Consider the following 23,220-nt stretch of genomic DNA (forward strand, 5'->3'; position numbering starts at 1 on the left):
GCCAATTATTTTAGCAGTTTGCAAACATTAAATGACTTTTATCTACTGTAATATATATGATAAGTAACTAATTTTCAGCTTATGCAGACGATTTCCAGTTTATAAAACAAACACTATCATATTTTCAGATTGCAGACCTTCAGACCACATCTTTAGTTGCAGACATTAAATCAGATGAAATCAGATTGCAGACAATTTTTGTCTTTAAAAACAAATAACACGTTAATAGGGCCCTTAGGGACTTGGGCTCATAATAATAATCCTACTATCTTATACTACTCTTCCGAAAGATTGGAAAACAAAAATACATAAAAAAAAATGAAGATTGTAGAAGAAGAAAATTGGACGCTAAGACTAAGCTCATCCGTATTTTTGTTTGAATGTTCTATCCATAGTTTACTTGATTGTGTCATCTATCCATAGTCATCAAAAAAGAATATCAATGGGTAACAGTACTAGTCTTCAAAAGCATGTGGTTGTGGGGCTAATTTGACACGATTGTAGTTCACTAGTTCATGGTTCCCAGAATGATAAACACAAACTGTTGGAGATAAGTCGATAATAGGGAACGTAATCGTATAGCGGCATGTCGAGTCTAGCAATCGGTCTCTTGGATCCATAAATCAAGACATGAGATGTGTATATTTAAGAAGAAAAAAGAAAGCAAGGTCCGTGATTGTGGTCAGGCGAAGGTAGGGCTGACATATTGTGTATACCCGTACACACACGATAAGACGAGAAACATGTACCTGTACACGACACGAAAACTTATCGTGTACATGTTTTCCAAACACAAACACTAACCTAATAATACCTGTTGGTATACATGATAAGAGTTGTTTAGTAACACATATTTAAGAACATGTTTATTGAAACAAAAGTGGATGCGTCGCTTCAGTTGTCAATGGTATGGAATAGGTGTAAAAGAATTAGGGTTAAGTTGTTAGAATACAATACATATTATATTATTATACTAGCTTTAAAACTCGTATGATGCATGAAATACTTAAAAGAAATAGAATTAAACTATAGAAATTAAATGATTAATTTTTTTAAAAACTAGAGTATATCAAATTGAATTGTTTCATAAGTTCATATTATATTTTCTAATAGAATAGTTATACGAATGTGTGGTGTATTCTCACACAATTTTCTTCATAGTCACGAAAAAGATGCACTTAGTGATTTTATAAGTTGTAAATAATTTTTTTAATGAAATAACAATTTCTAACAAAAGTTGATAAAATATTTCATAATGTATGACATAAAAAAAGAATGTCGTATAGAAAATTAGCATGAATAAAACATGTTTTTGTATTACAGTTTCGAAAGAGATGAGATAGAAGAAAGCTCCATGAATGTTGAATGAATATGTGAGAATAAAATTGTTATTAGTTCATAAGTTCTTGTTTTTGTCATCTTAGACATATTAATACCATTTATTGAATTTTATCACATTCATTTTCAAGACTCAAAAGTGAATATAAATTGATTAAGAAAGGTAGATCAAATTTCATTCAAGATATAAATATTTTGATTATATTAAATAAACACCCGCATATTTTTAATCTCTATAATTTAGGTAATTAGTTATTTGATTAAAGTTTGGATTGATATATTTTGATGGGTTATAATTGGAATCATGGTTTTTGTAGGAATGATAAGAAGAATCTAGTTCATTGATTTTTGACATGGATGGTTAAGATTAGTTTAGGGAGGAAATCACGTGCAAAACAAATGGAATGACATAATATGTATAACACATTTGTTGACTTTCTCTCCACACATGCAAAACACATGTCAAATTCACCCATCATTTTAAAACGTCCATAACTTTTTTATACGACAATGTTTTAAATAAAACAAATTTACTATAATAATAATAAGTGTTTCTTTATCTTTTATATGAGTAACATATTACTAAATAAAAATTAAAAAAAAATTAGTGGTTTTTTTACAAATTGTATTTTACAAAATTGTGTTATACAATTGTGTTTTTCATTGTGTTTTTTTTTTCATAATATTTTTTTCATTGTGTTTTTAACATTGTGTTATACAATTGTGTTTTTCATTTTGTTTTTGCTGTTGTGTTTTTTTTATATCATTTTTTCAATTATGTCTTTTACATTGTGTTCTTTTCATAGTGGTTTCATATTGTTTTCCATTGTGTTTTTTCCGGTAACTGTTTTCTGGCTTCTTTTCGTGAATTTTTTGGCTATTTTTCCGGTGAAACTTCCCGGAGATTGTTTTCCGATAACTTTTCCGGTGAAATTTTCAGAGACTTTTCCGGCGAGATGGTGGCGGTGGGTGTGACAGTGGTGGCGGTGAGCGTGGAGTGGTGGTGGTTGTAGGAGATAAGTGAAAATGTAAGTAGCTTTTTGAGATTAATGCAAGTGGGTTTTGAGATTAAAAATAATTGGGTTTTAATATTAAAGTAGTAGAGTAAAATAACTTCATTCATAACTTTCTTAAGAAAATCAAATTTCTTATTTGAACCTAATATATGTTTTGATTACACTGACATAAATATGTTTCAATTAAAAATAGAAAAATAGTTTGAGCGAAAAATTTAGCTAGGAATAAATCTGTAAATAACATGTGTCCTCTGTTATTTACTTTTATTAAAATAGGTAGATTTTAGTTATAAAAAAATCTATAAACAAAATCTAACATGTACTTATCAGGTAAACGGGTATTTTTACCTACTTAGACATGAAAATTAACATGTCGATTCGTGTATGCTTGTTTAGTACATGAAACTTGTTAAAGCCATACATTATACCTGTTAAGGTCGTGTAAATTCGTGTCGTGTATAAATGTAAAAAAAACTAATCTAATCAAATCGTTGTTTGACATAGATGGTCATGGACCACGACCCTTGGTGCAGCTAAAACACCGATAAAAGAAAATAAAGAAAAAGAAGTGGCCGCTGAAGTATAGTAGTCGCACTTCAGGACCAAACCAAGAGAATGATGGTGAATGAGTATAAATATAACCCAACACATGTGAATGTAATCGCCGGTCTAAAACACAAATAAATAACTTAGTTACATTCTTTTTCCAAGATAACCCGGGGGGGGGGGGGGTTTGGTTCTGGCATTGATACCTAAGGACGTCTCGAAGCAAAATTGGATAACTGGCTTGAGTTTTCAACCGATAACAAAGCTTTATTTAACGGAAACTAGAAAATAGAAAAGAAATGAAATAGAAAACGGAAGAGTTGGTCAAGGTGGTGGCTATCGAACACCAACAATCACAGTAGAACGACTTAGCGATGATAGCCATCGAGAACGGAATATTATGAAGCATAAACTACAAAGAGTTGATTCACCAAAATGTTATCAAGAATGTGAGGAGAGCTTGACAAATTCTCGGTTAGCTATTAGCTTATTCAGTATGTCATAAACTCATTTCAATACCATTATTTTGCTAATTGTTATGTTTATCGTCATAACTTCAATCATCGTTTAAAAAAATTGTTTAGATTATTTATTACGTTAGGGCTTAAGAGACATATTTTTTTCAGTTCGGTCGATGAATTCTCAGGGCGAGCCTTGATGTTGTGAGTGAGATTACTGGTCTACTTTTTAAACTTGTTTTAAGCTTTTTGATGCCCGAATGCCCAATGTTATAGTAGTAAATATGATAAATTGCAGTATTTTTTGGAACAACATTTTGAATTAAATAATAAACGGTAAAACGAACTTAGCAAGTAGCTAGGAACAGTGCAAAGAATAAATAAAGAGACAAAACAAGAACAATAACAATACACATACTCTAGAAACACCTATAAGATGTTTCGAGGATAGGAAAGCCAAGCCCACACCAACGAGTTCTGTTTAGCTGTATATTTTATCCAATTAAAAACCATACTCTTGATCTATTTTCTTATCCTTGCAACCGATTGTGACTTTCAATTGAACAAAAAGTCATTCTGATTCTTTCACATACTGTTATTATAGTATAACAGAATTAAAGTACAAACTATAAACATATCGTGAAAGTTAAAAGATAAGTTGTGAAAATCGATACATGTGTAACTCATGAGTTAGTTGCCTATATTTAAATATAAGTTGTGATAAACGTGTAAATGTTGTTGAGACGTGTGTTCTATGAACTTATGCGTGTAAACTTACATTGTGAATACCTTCCGTTGTGATCATGAATCATTAAGCAAACGTTTTGGAACATTTAAGCAACTTTAATGTTTTTATCTTCATTTTTATATTTGTGATATATAGTTAATAGTTAGTTTCTTAACATCACTAACCGTCACAAAAAAGTTGGTATAAATCAACTACCAATCTTTTATAATGTGCGTTTGGAACCTGATTTTTTTTTTAAATGATGATAATTTAAAATGGAAGAGATGAATTTTATAAAACCTATAAGTTGTTACCGGAAAAGGCCAAAGTCACCTAAGATTAATACATAGGTATGAGTTGGGTTGAGTTTGGGTGATGGTTAGAATGAGTATGTGTTAGGATGGGTATGAGTCAAAATGAATTTTTAAAAATAGAGGGTTAGAATGAGTATGGGTCAAGATGGGTAAATCTAACCCATATTGACCCAAGTGTATGTTAAATACAAAGAGTTTCATAAACCCTTCAAAAAAAATTCAAAAAATTTAACAAAAAAATAATAACTCAAAATATAAATCAAAAAACGCAAAATGTAAAATAACTAAAATGTTTCCCCCGTCATCCTCGTTCATTAAAAAAAACAGTTTTGTATCAGTTTAGGTTCGATTTTTGTCAAGTCTTTTTTTTTTCGGTTCGGTTTTTTTTTTTTTTTTCATTTCGGTCGGTCCTGGTATTTATGTGGTTTCAATGATTTCGGTTTCGATTTCTCGGTTTCTATTCGGTTTTGTGTTTTTTTTTTAAATAAAATTGAATGGAGCTTGTTTTAGTCCATTCTAACCCACGAACAAAATCATTCTAACCCATAACCAAAAGTCACTAGCATTTCCCCAACTCATCTTGACCTTCTTTGAAAATTCTTTTAATTCATCTTAACTCATTCCAATTTTAAAAATTATCCATATTAATTTAAACCAACCCATTTAAGTTTGTTTTATCACCCCTGGTATTGTATAATTGTAATTGTATATCTTACTGTGTGTGATGGAGACAAAGTTGGTCCACTTCTTGTCAATTTATGACTTATCATCCACTAATTTTGACTTTTTGGATGAACATTTTGACCAGATTTATTGAGTTTCCAACTTTCCACCCTCCACATTTAGTGACACTAAATTGTCTTTTCTCATTTAAATTAATTTCAATAGATTATCCAAAACATAATTAATCATTAATATGAATATCTAATATGCATATCCAATAATTATATCTTTATTTGTTATTATTTTGTTTCTTTCTTTAATAAGTAGTTTCTATTAAGAGTGGACAAATTAAAAATGCTTTTCACATTTTTTTTCCCTGTTCTCTTGATTTTTTCGATACCCTCATTTCAATTCGGGTTTCTTGCGTTGAGTTTTCATGTCAACTAACTAATTTCATTTTGAAGCAATCCAAATTTGAATTCATTTTTGTTTGATTTTAATATGAAGCTCTAATCTTGGAAAACTTTATTGTTTTCGAAAGAGGGGGGTAGCTATAATCCTATTGGGTGAGAATTTATATAGTTCTACTTCGATTTTTGTTTTGATTTCAAGCCAAAATCCTATTCCAGTTTGGATTCATTTTGAATAACAATCTTTAGAAATGAAATCTTAACTTTCTATAATACGAGGAATGCCTAAATAATAAAACAGAGAAGGAGAGGTTGGATTTGGATGAAGTGTCATCGGTTAAGGGGGGGCTCGAAATGTTACCGGGAACACCACTCTGGCCTCTTGGAACCAAGCCAAATCCATTCCACTCGTGTTAGCCGTGTTGAACACCTTGATCCTAGGTTAAATAAAGTCAAAACTGGAGAAGAGAATGGCAACTATATGTGAGGGGGAAGAAAAATGGCAATGGTGGCAATATGGCTCTTCTAGTGTGGGAGCAATCAGAAGTGATAAGCGGCTTTGAGAACAATTTAGATTTCAATTTGTGTTTAGAATTGGATTGGGTGTGCAAGCATACAAACGTAGATTAAAGCACCCACAACGAATGCACAACATCAGACCACAAAGTCATCACCATCACCACCTCACCTCCTCCTTTACCCCCCCCCCCCTCTCTTCTTCCCCTCACAAAGCCATCCATCGTTGTCCACTATGACCTCTCTCTCCCTCTCATGTGATTCACCTTGGACACGAACAAGCAAATCACCCATTGTTGTGGGTAGTCCATAGTTAGGGGTTAGCAACAGCAAGACACGATTTAGAACTGAGGAACCATATTCAAACCGGTGTATTAGAACCATTAAAGTGTGTTACCTTACGGTTCCTAGTTCTCAATTTTTGCATTAAACTATTCCCGATTCGATTCCGGTTAGAACCACAATTCATGGTATGGGATCGAAGAACCGGACCATTGAATTTCATAAGTTTACCCTATTGTCTAATGGGCTTTTTATATTCACTTTTCAAAACTTCTTAAAACAAAGCGACGCAAATTGTTAAAATTCTAAAGTCAAAAACGATCAAACTTCTCTCATTCTCTTGCAACTGTTCAATCTCAATCTCTTATGTAGGTGTTTATATCTTTCCCTTTATTGATTCTGTGTGGTTATAATCTTAATGAACATGTATTAATACTTTTATATTGATAGTAGTCTTAATAAGAAGCCTTGGTGATATTTGTTTTTTTTATTATTTTGCTAATTATAATCTCAATAAATACATACATAATGGAATTGACTTAATAAACATAATCGGTTTTTGAGACAAAACTGATTAGCAAAAACCGATGAACCATTTTTATTGGTTCTGGAACTTAACCGGTTTACTATAACGGGGTTCGGTTCCGGTTTTATTTTCAGCCATTTTTGGTTTCGATTCAAATCCGATTCTATTTTGGCGGTTCCGACCCGTTGCACGACCCTATCCACATTTTTTATACTTAGTTAGGTAAACCGAACAGACCTAATAAATTGTATTAAAACGATACCGAAAGATAGTTCTATAAAATAATTAAAAACATAAAATGGTAAAAGATTGATTGGGATGGAAAGATACTATTTTTGCATTTAAAAGATGTACTTGGATAGGATCATAGGCTAGTGGAAATATAATGTGGTGCCTAAATGGATGAGAGACTGGGTGAAAGATGGATTAGGATGGAATGACGAATTCGTCCACCCTAAAGTAGCGTTTAGCACGCAATATTGACAGTTGGATTGAATACATCATTACGAGAAAATGAAAAAAAAAAGAGTGTTTGATTGGTCAATGAAATTGAATCAACGTTTCGACATTCAATCCAATTCTATCAAAATCATTCTTTCTCACTTTCTTGTTTCAATTCTTTCCTATTTCACCTTATTTTCTTGACATGCCGCCAGCACCAACATCATTTAACAACCACCACTGTTGCCGATGTCACACCCCAGTCGGCGTTGGATTATACGTCAGGCGTGAACAGTGATGGTTCATAGCACATGACACCAACTAAAGTTATAATATCCATTCATCAAGTTTAAACATATCATACATTACAAGTAGTTTCAAGGTAATAACATAGTATAAAGATAACACTGTTTATTATTTTATTAGCCTAGGTCCATAGCGGTATGACGTTTGGAACTTCAAAGCAAACATCAAACTTGTGTACCTGCATAATGTATAAAATAAGACGGTCAACTATATGAATAGTTGGTGAGCAACCATAGATTGAGACATATATATATATATATATATATATATATATATATATATATATATATATATATATATAATAGATTGAAAACACAATTCGACATGTCAAATGTTTATCTAAGCACGTATGATTGAGTAACACACATGGTGTGTGATCAAACCTTGTTCACTTGATTCCATAACCCAAAGGTTATACTAAAAGTCGGTTTCGATTGTCCAAATGCCAAACGGTCAAATTCGGACATACGTCAATGGTCGGGTATATTTCATGTATATAATCATATTAATGTTTCATTTTAGTTTAAATGTTGTGTGAACATTAGTACTTCAAACTTGTTTATGCGTTTCAGGTCTTTTAATGCTTTGGATTCTTATTGATGATGCTTACTGTTAGGGCATGAATTTTATACTGAGGATCCTTTATCCTTGACTATCTTATGGATAGTTTATCCTTGAAATATGTATCAGGATATAAAGGATCGACGATCCTCGGTATTACCTGTTACTAATGATTGTGTTTAGTATGGTGATGTGTTAGACAGGTGTGGCAACTTTAAGACGTACTTGCATCAATTATCCTCTCAGAGTACTCTATAGCTGGAGCATGGATCCAGGATCCTAATTCAACGTAGCTGTTAATGGACGAACTCATGTGAAGATGGATGTTTAAATATCAACAACGACTACAAGACTCGTTCTCCCGCTTATCTCGCTACTGGACGGCTATTGGTACGTGGTCAAAGGTCGTGGAGTGGCTAGTGGAAGACTTCCGGATAGTTAGGGAATATTGTTAGTGATATTTTGTTATTTAATTGAGCTATGATCGAGTAGGAAGAACACATGTATTATCACACACACTAGAGCAGAAACAAACATTCTCTCTATTCACTAGCTTACTTTGTAATCTCGATCATTTACTCCACAACGATTGTAACACCCTTTTTATCTAATATAAACGACGGTGATAGTTTTCACCGTCCGGGGGTTTTTTGTGCCGGAGATCACGATAATCACATACTCATCGACCAAAGGTTACCTTGTTGATCCTTGACCGAAAAGATTCGACCAACGATTACTTAATTAATCCTTGACCGAAGAGATTCGACCAAAGATTACCTTGATAAGTTTTGACCGAAGTAAGATTATCTTGGTTAAGGGCTTTTTCCCTCGTAATCACATCGCTGTGTTCAACAAGATTTCACTTATACATTAGTTATTATCGAGTTAGCACCTTACCTCACATTTACAAATTTGGATACTTGATCCTTAGCAGATTTTTGTCCAAAACACTTACGAGCTTGGAATGATGATTTATAGGAGCGGAATTGAGTGGCAGGCATCCGAATGCGGAAAACAAGAAAAAATCCAAAACCCCTGCCATTGAAGCCTTTCGCGCTACGCGAAGGGATGAGAAGATGATTATTCGCGCTACACGAAGAACCTGTAATCAAAGCCCGACTAATTTGTGTCACACCCCAACCTACGACGGAAATGTCGGGGCGTGAGCTGATTGTCACAGCTCTCAAGGTTACTATCATGCACAATATTTAAATAACAATATCTATTAATTGAATTCAATTATCAAATAAATCAAATACAAACAAGTACATAATTCATACAACAATACAAATTTTATATTTCTTGATTAAAATATTCTTCTAACTTAATTCTTCACTAAGTCTTCACCAACCTGCATATGCGTATAAAATAAAGTTTTGTCAACAACACATGTTGAGTGAGTAAAACACCAGTTTAAGACACAACAATAATAATATATAATAAATAAAGAAAGATGCAAATTGTTCCTGTGAGAACAAACAGTTAAGCCATAGCACATACACAAATGATCAACCATAAAGAAAGCAACCATAAAGAAAAGGCTCAACCAATCCATATAAATGGACATTGGCTACCAAAGCAAGGACTAAACCGTTGCCATAAAAATGGACATCGATTGCCGAAGTAAGCATACAACGTTCAAATAAAGCAAGTAGGCAAATAGCAAGTTAAGCATAAACTGATATACACACAAGGATTAACAGTTGCGGTTTTGAATACTAGATAATAGATAAATATATAAGATACGCACATGTCCCCAAAAAGGTTTAAAAATAAGTAAAATAGGGGAGTGATTACTCACCTTAGCAATAAGCAAGAGATAAACGAATGCGGTAAGAACGGTAGTAAACAAGAGTTACGCTCTTTGGAAGTTATCGACGAGAATTCCTAAGTAACAATAGTTGAGGAATAAATATGAATGGAATAATGAAGCTAAAACTAGATAGAGGTTCGGTATTCGATGATCGGGTACATTCTAATGAAGGTTTAATATTAATAGATTTATTATTAGTTTTACTATCAAAGGTTTATAGAAAATAACATATTTTAATTGTATAAAATTATAATTATAATTAAATAAATATTTATAAATTTTGGAAACATTATATAAAAGATATTTGCTTCAAATGATTATTCTTGACTAAAAATACATTTTATGTTTTTATGTATTTTCTTATTATAAATATCGTAAATAATAAATAATAACAATAGTTCGTGCCGGAGACCTAACCTGAGGTCTAGTTCGTTCCGGAGACACAACCCGTCCCGGAGACCGTAGGCGGTTCGAGCCAACGCGGACGCCCGAGAAAACATGCAAAGAAGCCCGCCGGCGAACCTCGGGTTAAAAAGACGGTGATACTGTGGAGTATCGACGAGTGCGTACTATGTGCTCATGCTTGGTGCGTGATATCGGAAGATGCCAAATGCGGTAGGTTTTTAAAATACATATATATTTTTTTAAATTTCTTAGAACAATCATTGAACTTGTAATGTTTTTATTTTTTTAGCGAATTATCAAAAAATGGGGGTATTTTGGCACAAAATTAAAGAGTTGTTCCACGACCTTGGCGGGGACTCACGTCGAGAAAAAGATTCGTTATTGTCGAAATGGGGCGACATAAACACCAAATGCATGGGTTTGCATAGGGTTTTCTCTCGGATGAATCGAAATAGGAGTGGCGGTGTTTCGGACGCGGAAGTCATGGAAAACGCGTTGATAGAGTATCAACATAAGGTCTTGGGGGCCTTCAATTACTTCGGCATTTGGAAAAGAACATTTGAGGTTTCACCCAAAATGGGGCTTGGTTTTGGATGCCGAAGCCGAAGTGGTCCGCGTAATAAAAAGTCTAAAACATCGTCTTCGGTTGATCAAGACACGCCCTGTTCCGACGCTCGAAACTTCAACCTAAGCGATAATGATGCCGTGAATACTACCGAGATGCCTCGGCCGGGGGGTAGAAGAAGCAAAGGCAAGGGAAAGGGGTCGCTTCGTCGTCGGCAACGGGTTCGAATCCTGAAATGGAAAGTCATTTCAAAGAAATGAACTCTCGACTCCAAGATTTACACGAACTTGGAACCCAACGACTTAAAGTAAATTTAGACGCCGTCGAACTACTAAGAAGGAATGAAATGGACAAAGACATCGAGATTTTATCAAGTAAGCTAACCGAAGCCGACCCGAGAGTCCGATCTTTAAAAGCCGCTCGACAAGCGAAAAATATAACATGTAGTTTTATTAGTATTATTTATGTATTTTTTTTAATTTGATGTATTTTTTTTATTTTAATTTAGTTTTTATTTTGAAGTTTAATGTATTTTTTAATTTTATGTTTATTTATTTAAATGATTTATTATTTAATTGACTGAGCGTCACGTGGCGCATAACGTCTGAGAGTGGAGAGTTATAACTACACCCTGTTTTGGTAAAAAACCATAACTCTAACTGGACGCCACGTAACGCATAATGCCTGAAGATGGATATTTGTGACTACTCGTGTTCTTAACAATTTTCGAAACCACCTATTCATACAAATAAAATTCGATAGGCTAAAACCTAATTTTGTCCACATGCATTTCTGTATCTATATTTCAACTTTTAAAAAAGTCATCAAAATCAAATCCACCACCACCCTCCAAATTTTCAACTCCTCCCATTTTAGTCAACGACAACCCACTCCCCCCTTTTTTTCTTAATCACAAAAAGTATTTCACAAAGATAATACTACAAACTAATAAACAAATATCTATATTTCAGTCTCAAATCTCCATCTTCATATTAAGAAAAGTAAATGAAGAGGTAGGTCCCAGCAGAGCCCAGTCGGACCCGCAAGACTCACCTTAAACAGGGACGTCTGCGCAGAGACCAACTGGATCCGCAGGACCAACCATGCTCAGAGACGTAACGTCCTTACGCGCAGTACGCAAGCTGGTCCCGCAGGAAATGCCTCCCAATGGTGAAGGACTCCGCCTGTCCCCGCAGCCTCGGATACAAGCCATTAGGGAAGGCCACCCGCGCAGCATGGCTACACGCACAAGGCACTTAGCTCTCAATCGTTCAGTGTCACCTGAAGGAATGAGCCAAGCCGGGAGCAATCCCGCACAGAGGCGGGAGGGGGAATACTCCCGCCCAAATAAGCCAGTCCGTATACTGAAGGATCTTTTACTGTACCTGACGAGGTATGGGCAAAAGATCTGATCAGAGATGCGACAGCTCACTGACAGCAGCATGGCAGACAGCACGCCACAGCACTGTGACCAATAGCCGCCGCCTACCCACCAACTCCTGCCATACCACGTGCCTAGCCTGTAGTTGGCAGAAGAGGAAGAGTGCACGACACGCCTGCTCTGTGTCAGCCGCTACCTATCCACCACTCACAGGCAGGGCACGTGCATAGGTTACAGTTGGTAGCGTGTTGGGCCGGCTAAACCCCTTGGAAACCTACCTTCGGCTATAAATACCACAAATGGTATGATCATCTCATCTTATCATATATTATTACATTATCATCATAATATACCTGATATCTGCTCTAGCAATCTCTTAATATACTTTTATATTTAAAGAGCAATCTAGTCTGATTCTCACGCCGGAGGGTGGTCACAAGGAGGAACCCCCCCCTTCTCAGTGACGAGCTCACGGTGTCTGTTTTGCAGGTTATCAGAAGAACCATCTTCCAAGGGTCTAACCCCTCGTGGGAAACATCTCTCCAACCCCCAGGTTACCAGTAACCTGCCCGGGGTCCGGTTAGTGTTTCTTCATTGGCGCCATCCGTGGGAGAAGCTAGAACTACAATTTTCTCCAGTTTTTTCAAAACTTTATACAAAAGATGGTTAGAGAAATTCCGGTAACCACAACCCCAGCTATTGGGGGGAATACCGGCAACACAGTTTTTACAAACACTACTCCGGCTACCGAAGCCGGAGCGAGTGAAGTAAATTTTACGAACACTACCCCACTTACTAAAGCAGGGGCAAGTGCAGTAAATGACCGCCTACTGGGATCCACCGATACCCAGTTTGAAAAACGAAGACTCCCCCGCCAGACTCTCGACGAAGTCAAGGCATGGGCGGAGGCACGACAAAAGGAATTCCAGGCTGAGTTAAATGAACGCTTGCGTTCCGTGCAACAGGCCGACGAATTCGAATACTGGGAGGATGACTCGGAGGAATCCGACTCCGACGCGAACCCTCGTCATAAAGCAAAAGGGAAGCGTAAAGAAACGGAAACCCAAGCGAAAAGGCATTTTGGACAAGCCTTCAAACCAAAAAGCATAGATAGAAGTCCACGAGACTTCTCTAAAACGTTCAGACCAAACGTTACAAATGCAGGAACGTCCAAATTTGCAAGGGACATTGCTGAAGCAATTGCCCCGAAAAGTGCTAAACAAATGCCTAACATAGGCACATATGACGGCCTATCTGATCCAGACGATCATTTGAACAGGTTCATAGCGGGGGCAACCGTTAGCAATTGGACGGAACCCACGTGGTGTTACATGTTCCAAATGACGCTGGTGGGGGCTGCTAGGGCTTGGTTTGATCGTTTACCGGTTAACCACATTTACGACTGGGCAGACTTCCAGCAGAAGTTTAGCCAACACTTCAGCCAGCAGCGAAAGTATACCGAGGAGCAATGGACAATCCTCAAATGCACACGGGAAGAAGATGAATCTCTGCCAAACTTCATCACTCGCTTCAACTCAAAGAAGTTAAGTTTGGGCAATATCAGCGAGGATCTTGTTCGCGCAGCCTTCATCCAGGGCGCGCAAGACCCAGAGCTTATCCGCACCCTAACGGGTAAAGATGGAATGCCATCCACATGGGATGGCATCATGACAGCAGCCAAACGCTATGCGGAAACGGAGAAGCAACTGGGTAGAGACCTTCCGCAGAACACAAACCTTTACACCCAGAGGACGAGAGAGGACAACGTCCTCACCGCCCGATTGAACAAAAAACGGAAGCAAGGCATTTGGCAGTCAAGGGTAAACTTTGACACCTCATCCGGCTTACAGCACCGATTGGGTGAAAGGGATAATGTAAAGCCGCACCGGAACTCCAGATGGACGCCACTTACCAAAAGCGTCACTGACATATTTGCTACTGAGGAGCTCCCATGGCCAAAGCCTCCAGTAATCCGGCATCGTCACGATGCTGATCGGAGCAAGTACTGTGACTATCACAGAACAAAAGGCCACAACACTGAAGAATGCATAGACGTAAAAGACATGGTCGAAACATTCGTCAGAGATGGGACGCTCGCGCACCTCGTGGCGAAATAAAAGCTAGGCAGGCGAGTGCGTATAGAACCCCAGCTGGGGAAAACACGAACCAATTCCAGCTTCAAAAACGAGACTACATGCTGCGTAAAGAACGAGATCCCGAACCAGGTGCGTATCGGCTCGATGGCACTCCAACATGGAAGGGAGTTCAATTACACAGTTTGCATGTAATCAATTCCAATTTGTAAAGAGAAGGCCAAGAGCCACTTCTAATGGAAATGATTCTCTTTAAGAATATCGAAGCTGATGATTTTACATTTATACTTTTCTGGACACTAATATGCCGGTTTTCACCGCATAATTACGTGAAGTCATTGCATGGGAAGGCGGTCCTACCCGCACGAACCCAATAACGTGACAAACCTTCACGCAGGTCAGTTGAAGGGGAAAAAGTTCAGCACCCAAAAATGAAAGTGCCGGTCTATCCGCATGAATCATTAAGGAAACTGAATAATAACCTGTCAACAAACCGCGCGTCGAACGGTTAAAACTATCCAACACTGACGACATTCACATTACGTGAAGTCGTTGCGTGGGAAGGCGGTCTTACCCGCACGAACCCAATAACGTGGCAAACCTTCACGCAGGTCAGTTGAAAGAGTTCATCCCATTAAATGAAAGTGCCGGTCTATCCGCATGAATCATGAAAGGAAAATGAACACTAACCTATCGACAACCGCGCGTCGAACGGTTCAAAACAAAATTCTTAAAAAGATGAGAAAAACCTACACGCAGGTCAGATAAGGGTAAAGTTCTGCCATCCTACTAAGTGCAAGTGACGGTTCTACCCGCACAATCACGAAAGAGGAAGCAAAACTTCACCTATTATCAACCACGTTCAAAGGTTAACTTATCCTCAAAAGATGAGAAAAACCTACACGCAGGTCAGATAAGGGTAAAGTTCTGCCATCCTACTAAGTGCAAGTGACGGTTCTACCCGCACAATCACGAAAGAGGAAGCAAAACTTCACACCTATTATCAACCACGTTCAAAGGTTAACTTATCCTCAAAAGATGAGAAACCTACACGCAGGTCAGATAAGGGTAAAGTTCTGCCATCCTACTAAGTGCAAGTGACGGTTCTACCCGCACAATCACGAAAGAGGAAGCAAAACTTCACACCTATTATCAACCACGTTCAAAGGTTAACTTATCCTAAAAAAGTAAGAAAAACCAGCACGCAGGTTAGATAAAAGTTAAAGTTTAGCCATCCTACCAAGTGCAAGTGACGGTTCTACCCGCACAATCACGAAGGAGGAAGCGAAACTTTAACCCACTATCAACCACGTTCAAAGGTTCTTATTCTGAACACTTGGAAAATTGCTAATTTAAACTAAGTATGCAAGTCATAAGTTTATAAAGCAAGGAACCCAAAGAAGGAAATAACAGTCTTATACGCAAAAAGATTAATATTCCAATGATGTATTACAACAGTGGCCGGGTAACTACCCGCCTAAAAGAAATCTATACAAAGCTAAGTCTATCCTAGCGGTGGGAAGAGATCTTCAGGATCAGGCTTCAGGGCCACCTCCGCTTGGACCAGCACCGTCTGAGCGTGGCTGCCCAAGGAAAGCCTTAAGGATGTTTAGCCCATCATCAGCAGCAGCAGCCTCATTCACCTTCTCCACCACTGGATGCGGGAAGGCAGCGTACTGGTTCACAGCTTGGTCATAAGCAGCTTCAGTATTAACATTGAATAAAGGGAAGTTGGAGGGCGGAAAGCCTCTCTCAGCAAACCCTAGACCAAGCAGGAAGCCAGTCTTCTCCCCATCCTCATGAGAAGCGTTGAGGGCTGCGCTCATCGCATCGTCATAAGAGGTCTCTGAAAGGACCCGACGCGCAACCTACAAAAGAATACAAGTTAGAACATTTTCTAATTACGAGCGGAAAGCGTAAAGAAAAAGATAAAGATACCTGAGGCAACGCTTCTCGAAGCAGCCATTGGAGGGTAGCTTGACTTTCTTTGTAAGCACGTTCGGCTCCGTTTTTATCAAGGTTGGCAAGTTGAACTTCCTTGGCGGCAGCCTCTTCGACGCTTTTGAGTTTCCTTTCAGTGCGGTCAAGCACCCCCCTCTGGTCAAGGATCTCCTGCAGCTTCTTGGCATCTTCCATTGCCAAGGCGTCATGAGCATGCTGAAGAGCCTTTAATTTGCATTTAAGCTGCTCATTCTCTTCGCGAAGCGGCTCAACAACAGCTTCAGCCTTGGCAGCCCTCTCAGTTGAGTTTCGCGCAGTCTCCTTGGCCAGCCGAAGCTGTTCATTCACAGCTTGGGCAGCCTTGGAGCGGGCCTCGAGTCGCGCTGGGACTTCAACCTCGAGGGCCTTGAATGCCTTCTCCTTCTCGGCTGCGGCAGCGGCCAACTGCCGGTTCTCCTCCCGAAGAGCCCGCGCTTCAGATACATCTTTGGCGCGAGCTGCTTTTAACTTGTCGTTTTCACGACAAAGCAGCTCGACGCGGGGCTGCGTCCGGGCCTGGAGAACCCGAAGCTCATTGGTTAGCCTACCCTCTTGGTAGCTAGCCATGGCTTCCCCCAACGCACCATGAGGAGCAGCGTGGCGAGCCCAGTCCACGCACTCCACAGGGGTACGAAGGGTTGTTCCTCGGCGTATGTTCCATCTTGGAACATACACTTCATTGGAATCCGACACTGCAAAAGAAACAAAGGCAGTTAGGAAAAGATGATAAAAATATATAAGGGAAAAAGAACCCTACGTACCTGTAGGGTCAATAACAGGCCGATAGCCGCCAAACCCATCACCTGAACCTAAAGGAAATCCATCCAACAGGTCAGGCAGACGGGAAGGTGGCATAGATCGGCGGGAAGCCTGGCGCATACCTGATGGTCCGGCCGTCGGTGCCGGTGGCGCAGGTATAGTGGCAGCCGCTGTGGTAGCCATGTTTGGCGCCACCTCCTCAGCAACAGTAACCGCCGGCTCCGTGAAAGATGCTGTAAAAATTGCACTCACGGCCGGCGGAGACACCTTCTCAGCTGGAACAGCCTCAGGAAGGCTGGAACCAGCGGAAGCAGGCGTAGACGCCTGGGTCGACGCCTCGGGAAGGCTGACCGAGCCTACCGTCATTGGCGGGGGAATACTTGCTCCAACTCCACCCTGGAATGCGTCAACATCCACACCTGCACAAGCAAAAGTGTTAGAAAAATTTATTTGAAACAACAAATCTAGACAAGAATTATGGGGGTACTCACGGGGTTTCTTGAGCTTGAACGCACGGACGAGCGGGGGCGAACCCGATGGAGCCGGCCTCTTGACACCGGTAACCGTCGTCGTCGCTGCCTCCCCGGAGGTAACACCTGCAGCCTCCGGAGCGGTGGTCTCCTCACCACCGGGCTTCCCCGCCACCTCTGCATTATCTGACTCCGAGTCAGATAGGACTACCGGGTCGGCCGTAGAGGCCACCTTCTCCTTGCCCTTCCCGACGGCAGCCTTTTTCTTCCGCACCAGTGGAGGACCTTCTGCGGATTCCTCAGAAGAAGAAATGTCATGAACTCCAGCAGCAGGCACAGCATTGAGAGGTTCAGGGTAGAAGATAGGCTTACCTGGCCGTCGGTGGCTCAGGATCTCTTGGCCTGGCGGGTAAACCTCCACGAACCGACCCGCGGTCTGCTCTAAGATGGGCAACTCGTTCTCGTCCAGAGCACGAGTACCCATCCGCGCGGGACCATCTTCCTCCCGCGGGTTCAGGAGCGACTGAAGATCATTCCCCTCTGAAATCAACAAGAAAGTTAGTAAAAATCGAAGTCAGCAAAATGAAACAAGACGTACCATAAGGGACAGAGTTCGAACCATATTCAAGGACGATCGGAACCTTATCCGCATTCGCCGCCTTCCACACCCGGCTCATCCCCAACATCACCATCGCCGACTCCGGAAAACGGAAAACCGGGGACTGGACCCGGGAAATCTTCGAGAACCATTCCGCCTCCTCGTAGTTGAGGGCGGGAAGGTTCGGAAGCGCCTGGCCATTCTTGAACTTCATGGCGATGGGGATGGCGCGAGCGGATATGAAGAAGAACTCTCTTCTCCATGAGCGAAGACTCCGCTCGGTGGTACAAATCTTTAAACCCTTGATACGGGTTGTAAGAGTGTACCACCCTTGGATGCACCTCCATGTATAGAAGGTCATCAGGCGATCAACGAGGGGCTCAAGGCCCAGTATCCGGCACACCCACTCAAAGTGCCGGACCTTGGCAATGGCCATGGGGTGCACCTCTGTCAGATGCACACCGTGCCTCTCTAGGACACGGTACACAAACTTTGTCAACGGAAACCTAAGGTTCCCGTAGACAAAGAATGCAGCATAAACCCCGATCTTGCCACTAGGGGCATCGTACACAGTATGGTGGGGTTCAGGAAACTCAGGCTCGAGAGACTCGAGCATGAACTTCCTGATGATATACTGGTACAGATCGACAGGAAGAGAGCACTGGCATTCGCCAGCAGTCTTCTGGTCATCAGCATCATGAGAAGACATGGTGGAAGAAAGACGAAAAGAGATTTCAGGGTAATGCTTTACTGAACAGAAAAATTCGCCGGAAATTACTTGAGAAGAAGAGATGAAAGTGGAAAGTGTGAATTGCAAATAACCCTCTCCCCCTTTATATAGTAATCGCAATTAATGCGGTGAATTTAATGCGGAGGAGAGAGAAATCAAATGTGCAATGAAACTATGACACGTGGCAAAAAGCAAGCTGGCAACAGCTGTTGAAAGGACGTGTGCCAGTAATTTCGCGGCCACGCGCCCGAAAAATCGCTCCCACGCGCCTGAAAAAGCGACTGGAATGACCATGTTCTGTCACGTCACCATAACTTCCTGCACGTCCTGACACAGTCAGAAGAAACCGTCGCACGACGTTTCAGAGGTTTATCTTTTCACCAACTCTTCGAATTTCAAAATTCAAAATTCGAAAGTATTAAAAAGTAAGCGGGAAAATACCCCTTACCCCTTGGCAAGCAAGTAACCGTAAGACGGATGCGGGTACAGTGTAAAGGCAAAACCCTTCACATACCTAACACCCGCAGGGAATTGAAGCCAAATAAACCTTGGCAAACAAGTAACCGTAAGCCGGCTGCGGGTACAGTGTTAAGGCAAAACCCTTCACATACCTAGCACCTGCAGGGAATTGAAGCCAAGAACCTTGGTGAACAAGTAACCGTAAGACGGATGCGGGTACAGTGTTAAGGCAAAACCCTTCACATACCTAGCACCCGCAGGGAATTGACGCCAGGAATACCTTGAGAGTAAAGTAACCGTAAGACGAGCGCAGGTACAGTGTTAAGGCAAAACCCTTCACATACCTAGCGCTCCGCTGGGAATTGAAACCAAGAAGGATCTTCTGGGCAATGCTTGCGGAAACGGAAATAGCATCCCCGCATAGCGGGAACATCGAGAACTACGTTGTTTGAAGCTCCAGGATGGAATTGGTGGTCTTAACATAATTGATCACTATGTTCAAAACTACCAAAACCTCATGGAAAATACATACAACTAGGACTCAATGCTCCTGACTTGCGAGGAGGTTACAGACCTACCCGCATCATACCCAAAGACCAAGCAGGAAACTCGGGCATTTCTGCAAGTGACAAGGACTTCCGCGGAAAGAATCCCCATGGAAAACCTTACAAAACCCTTTTCAAAACCCTTTGCTCAAGTCTAAAAGTTCACCTCACTTCATTAAACACTCATGAGAAGAACATTGGACTGGGGGGACTTGAAGAGGTAGGTCCCAGCAGAGCCCAGTCGGACCCGCAAGACTCACCTTAAACAGGGACGTCTGCGCAGAGACCAACTGGATCCGCAGGACCAACCATGCTCAGAGACGTAACGTCCTTACGCGCAGTACGCAAGCTGGTCCCGCAGGAAATACCTCCCAATGGTGAAGGACTCCGCCTGTCCCCGCAGCCTCGGATACAAGCCATTAGGGAAGGCCACCCGCGCAGCATGGCTACACGCACAAGGCACTTAGCTCTCAATCGTTCAGTGTCACCTGAAGGAATGAGCCAAGCCGGGAGCAATCCCGCACAGAGGCGGGAGGGGGAATACTCCCGCCCAAATAAGCCAGTCCGTATACTGAAGGATCTTTTACTGTACCTGACGAGGTATGGGCAAAAGATCTGATCAGAGATGCGACAGCTCACTGACAGCAGCATGGCAGACAGCACGCCACAGCACTGTGACCAATAGCCGCCGCCTACCCACCAACTCCTGCCATACCACGTGCCTAGCCTGTAGTTGGCAGAAGAGGAAGAGTGCACGACACGCCTGCTCTGTGTCAGCCGCTACCTATCCACCACTCACAGGCAGGGCACGTGCATAGGTTACAGTTGGTAGCGTGTTGGGCCGGCTAAACCCCTTGGAAACCTACCTTCGGCTATAAATACCACAAATGGTATGATCATCTCATCTTATCATATATTATTACATTATCATCATAATATACCTGATATCTGCTCTAGCAATCTCTTAATATACTTTTATATTTAAAGAGCAATCTAGTCTGATTCTCACGCCGGAGGGTGGTCACAAGGAGGAACCCCCCCCTTCTCAGTGACGAGCTCACGGTGTCTGTTTTGCAGGTTATCAGAAGAACCATCTTCCAAGGGTCTAACCCCTCGTGGGAAACATCTCTCCAACCCCCAGGTTACCAGTAACCTGCCCGGGGTCCGGTTAGTGTTTCTTCAGTAAAACACAATCAATTAACTAATTTATAATCATCATCATTGTAACATGACCTCTAAAAGAATCAAATTAATTAATCAAAAAAACATTAAAACACAATCTAGCAGATTTTTAAAGCCAAGATATGGAACTGATTCCAAAGTCTTTACCAAACTTTCACTACCTTAACAACAATAAAAATACTCTTTTGATTTGATTCAAATTCTAAACTTAGTTACGCTCACTTAATCTAATTATTAAAAAAAATGAACAAAGTTAAGACGATTCTAATATAAGTCCAGAAGCTTCTGCAACAGAAAGAGCGTGATTATGTTCTCCTTCATACGTCACAATCAACATGCTTGGATCATCCAATGCTCGTTCTACATGTTTCCGGGCTGGACATCCTCTAACGCTGCTACACTTATAATATCCTCTGTAATATTTGGACATCAATTTAGTAATTTATTCAAGAGTTTTAATGGCGGAATTAAATAATTTACCTTGGATGAGGAGATCCTTTAATCGGTTTTTGACCGTACTTTCTCCATGAATAATCGTCCGGTGGAATATCGGCAAGCTTCATGCTGATTGCCTTAACCCTAATTACTCTCTTCAACCTCAGCTTTCTGTAATTGTAATCAAACGTTAATACAAATTGAAATTGGAGATATATAATTGTTAAATCAGGGTTTGGGAGTATTAATTAATTAATTAAATAATTACCTTCGTTTAGAGCAATGACACTTGCCGGAACCGGAACCGCCATTTTCCGACGAATTACACTTCCGTTTCATACACGACGAAGAGCACAACGGCGGTTTACCACCGGCGGACGCCTGTTTCCCGTCGGAGTCTCCGGTCAACGACGATACGAACGAGCTAGCTCGAGAAACCGCCGGAGAGTACGAGAAGCTTATCGTTTTAGACAACGAGTTGTTCCTCTGAAACATTAACGGTGGTTGACTTCCGGTAGCCGGCGGCGGAACAAAAGGTACCTGTTGTATTGGTGTTGGACAATACACCTTAGTCTCACACTCCTCCAAAACGACATCGTTTTGGTTTTGGTTTTGGTTTTTTATAACCGACTGGCTCTGATAAACAGGGCCACGCCGGAAGCGTGCATGGCCAGTGAGTGTTCGGGTAGGTCGGTCTAGTAATGATATAACACGCTTAAACTTGGTGAATGCCACGTCAGCAAAGGCTTCATAATCCGTTGCTGATTGTTGTTGAGACTGCGACTGAGAGAGCAGACGGATGAGCTTTTGGACGCTTTCGAGGCCCGAGGCTGCTTCCTGAACGGCTGCGGTTTCAGCGGAGGCGGTGGTGGTGTTTCTGAAGCCAGTGATAAGATCTACGGCCATGGTTTAGCTATTGGACCATGAAAATGAGAATGATTTTGTTGTAGGAAGACAAGACAAGAGAAGAGAAGAGAAGAGAAGAGAGTTTGTTGGTGATAATGATAAGAAGAGGTCGAAGTAATGGGATCGGTGTAGGAATGGCAACGGGGCGGGTTTGGGGCGGGTTTTGCTTAACCCGAACCCGAACCCGAAACCAAAAACCATCCCCGTACCCGCCCCATTACCCGTCGGGTTTAATTCGGGGATTCCCCGTTTGGTTTTTTGTACCCCCCGACCCGCCCCGTCCCCGAACCCGAAAACCCGAAACCGATCCGACCCGACCCGAAATTGGTTCACATAGAAGAATACTTAACTTGCTTAACACATAGAAGAATACTTAACTTGCTTTATCTTCATGATTCAGAAAAACTTAAAAACCTAATTAATTAACAAAACAAATCAAAATATAATAGTTACAAAGAATTAGTCCAGCAATCAACGATTAGAATCGATTAAACACACTATTTCTCCTAACCTAAAAAACAATTAAATATTAAGTCAGCATACGCTTCTTCAGATCTAACTCACAGCAGCAAATTCACATTAAAATTCACAACTACTAGAATAACGAATATCATTCCAATTATATATTAAAAATGGTTACGGTTTTAAACAAATCTGATACGCTTTTAACAATTATAATTCCAATTAAACACAAATATCGTTCCAACTAAACGCATCTTCAACAACAAAATCAAATGCAGGACAGAGAGAACATCAAATAGTCGCAATTTACATACCAGGAGTTATCGATGAAAT

At 40.5% G+C, this 23,220-nt stretch overlaps 1 protein-coding gene across 1 annotated transcript; it reads right to left on the reverse strand.

Annotated features, from left to right (window-relative positions):
• Positions 1-21,170: 21,170 nt before the first annotated feature.
• LOC143580081 (putative WRKY transcription factor 7) lies at positions 21,171-22,516 on the reverse strand. The gene is made up of 3 exons (XM_077063211.1): positions 21,788-22,516; positions 21,565-21,690; positions 21,171-21,497 (listed from the first exon to the last, which is right to left on the reverse strand). The coding sequence occupies exons 1-3, from the start codon at positions 22,423-22,425 to the stop codon at positions 21,338-21,340; spliced, it is 924 nt and encodes a 307-aa protein (XP_076919326.1). The 5' UTR covers positions 22,426-22,516; the 3' UTR covers positions 21,171-21,337.
• Positions 22,517-23,220: the final 704 nt, after the last annotated feature.

Source organism: Bidens hawaiensis, unplaced genomic scaffold (genome assembly GCF_021521415.1).
Source record: "Bidens hawaiensis isolate Kalapana, Puna unplaced genomic scaffold, B.hawaiensis_p1.1 tig00030218_1, whole genome shotgun sequence".
NCBI lineage: Eukaryota > Viridiplantae > Streptophyta > Magnoliopsida > Asterales > Asteraceae > Bidens > Bidens hawaiensis.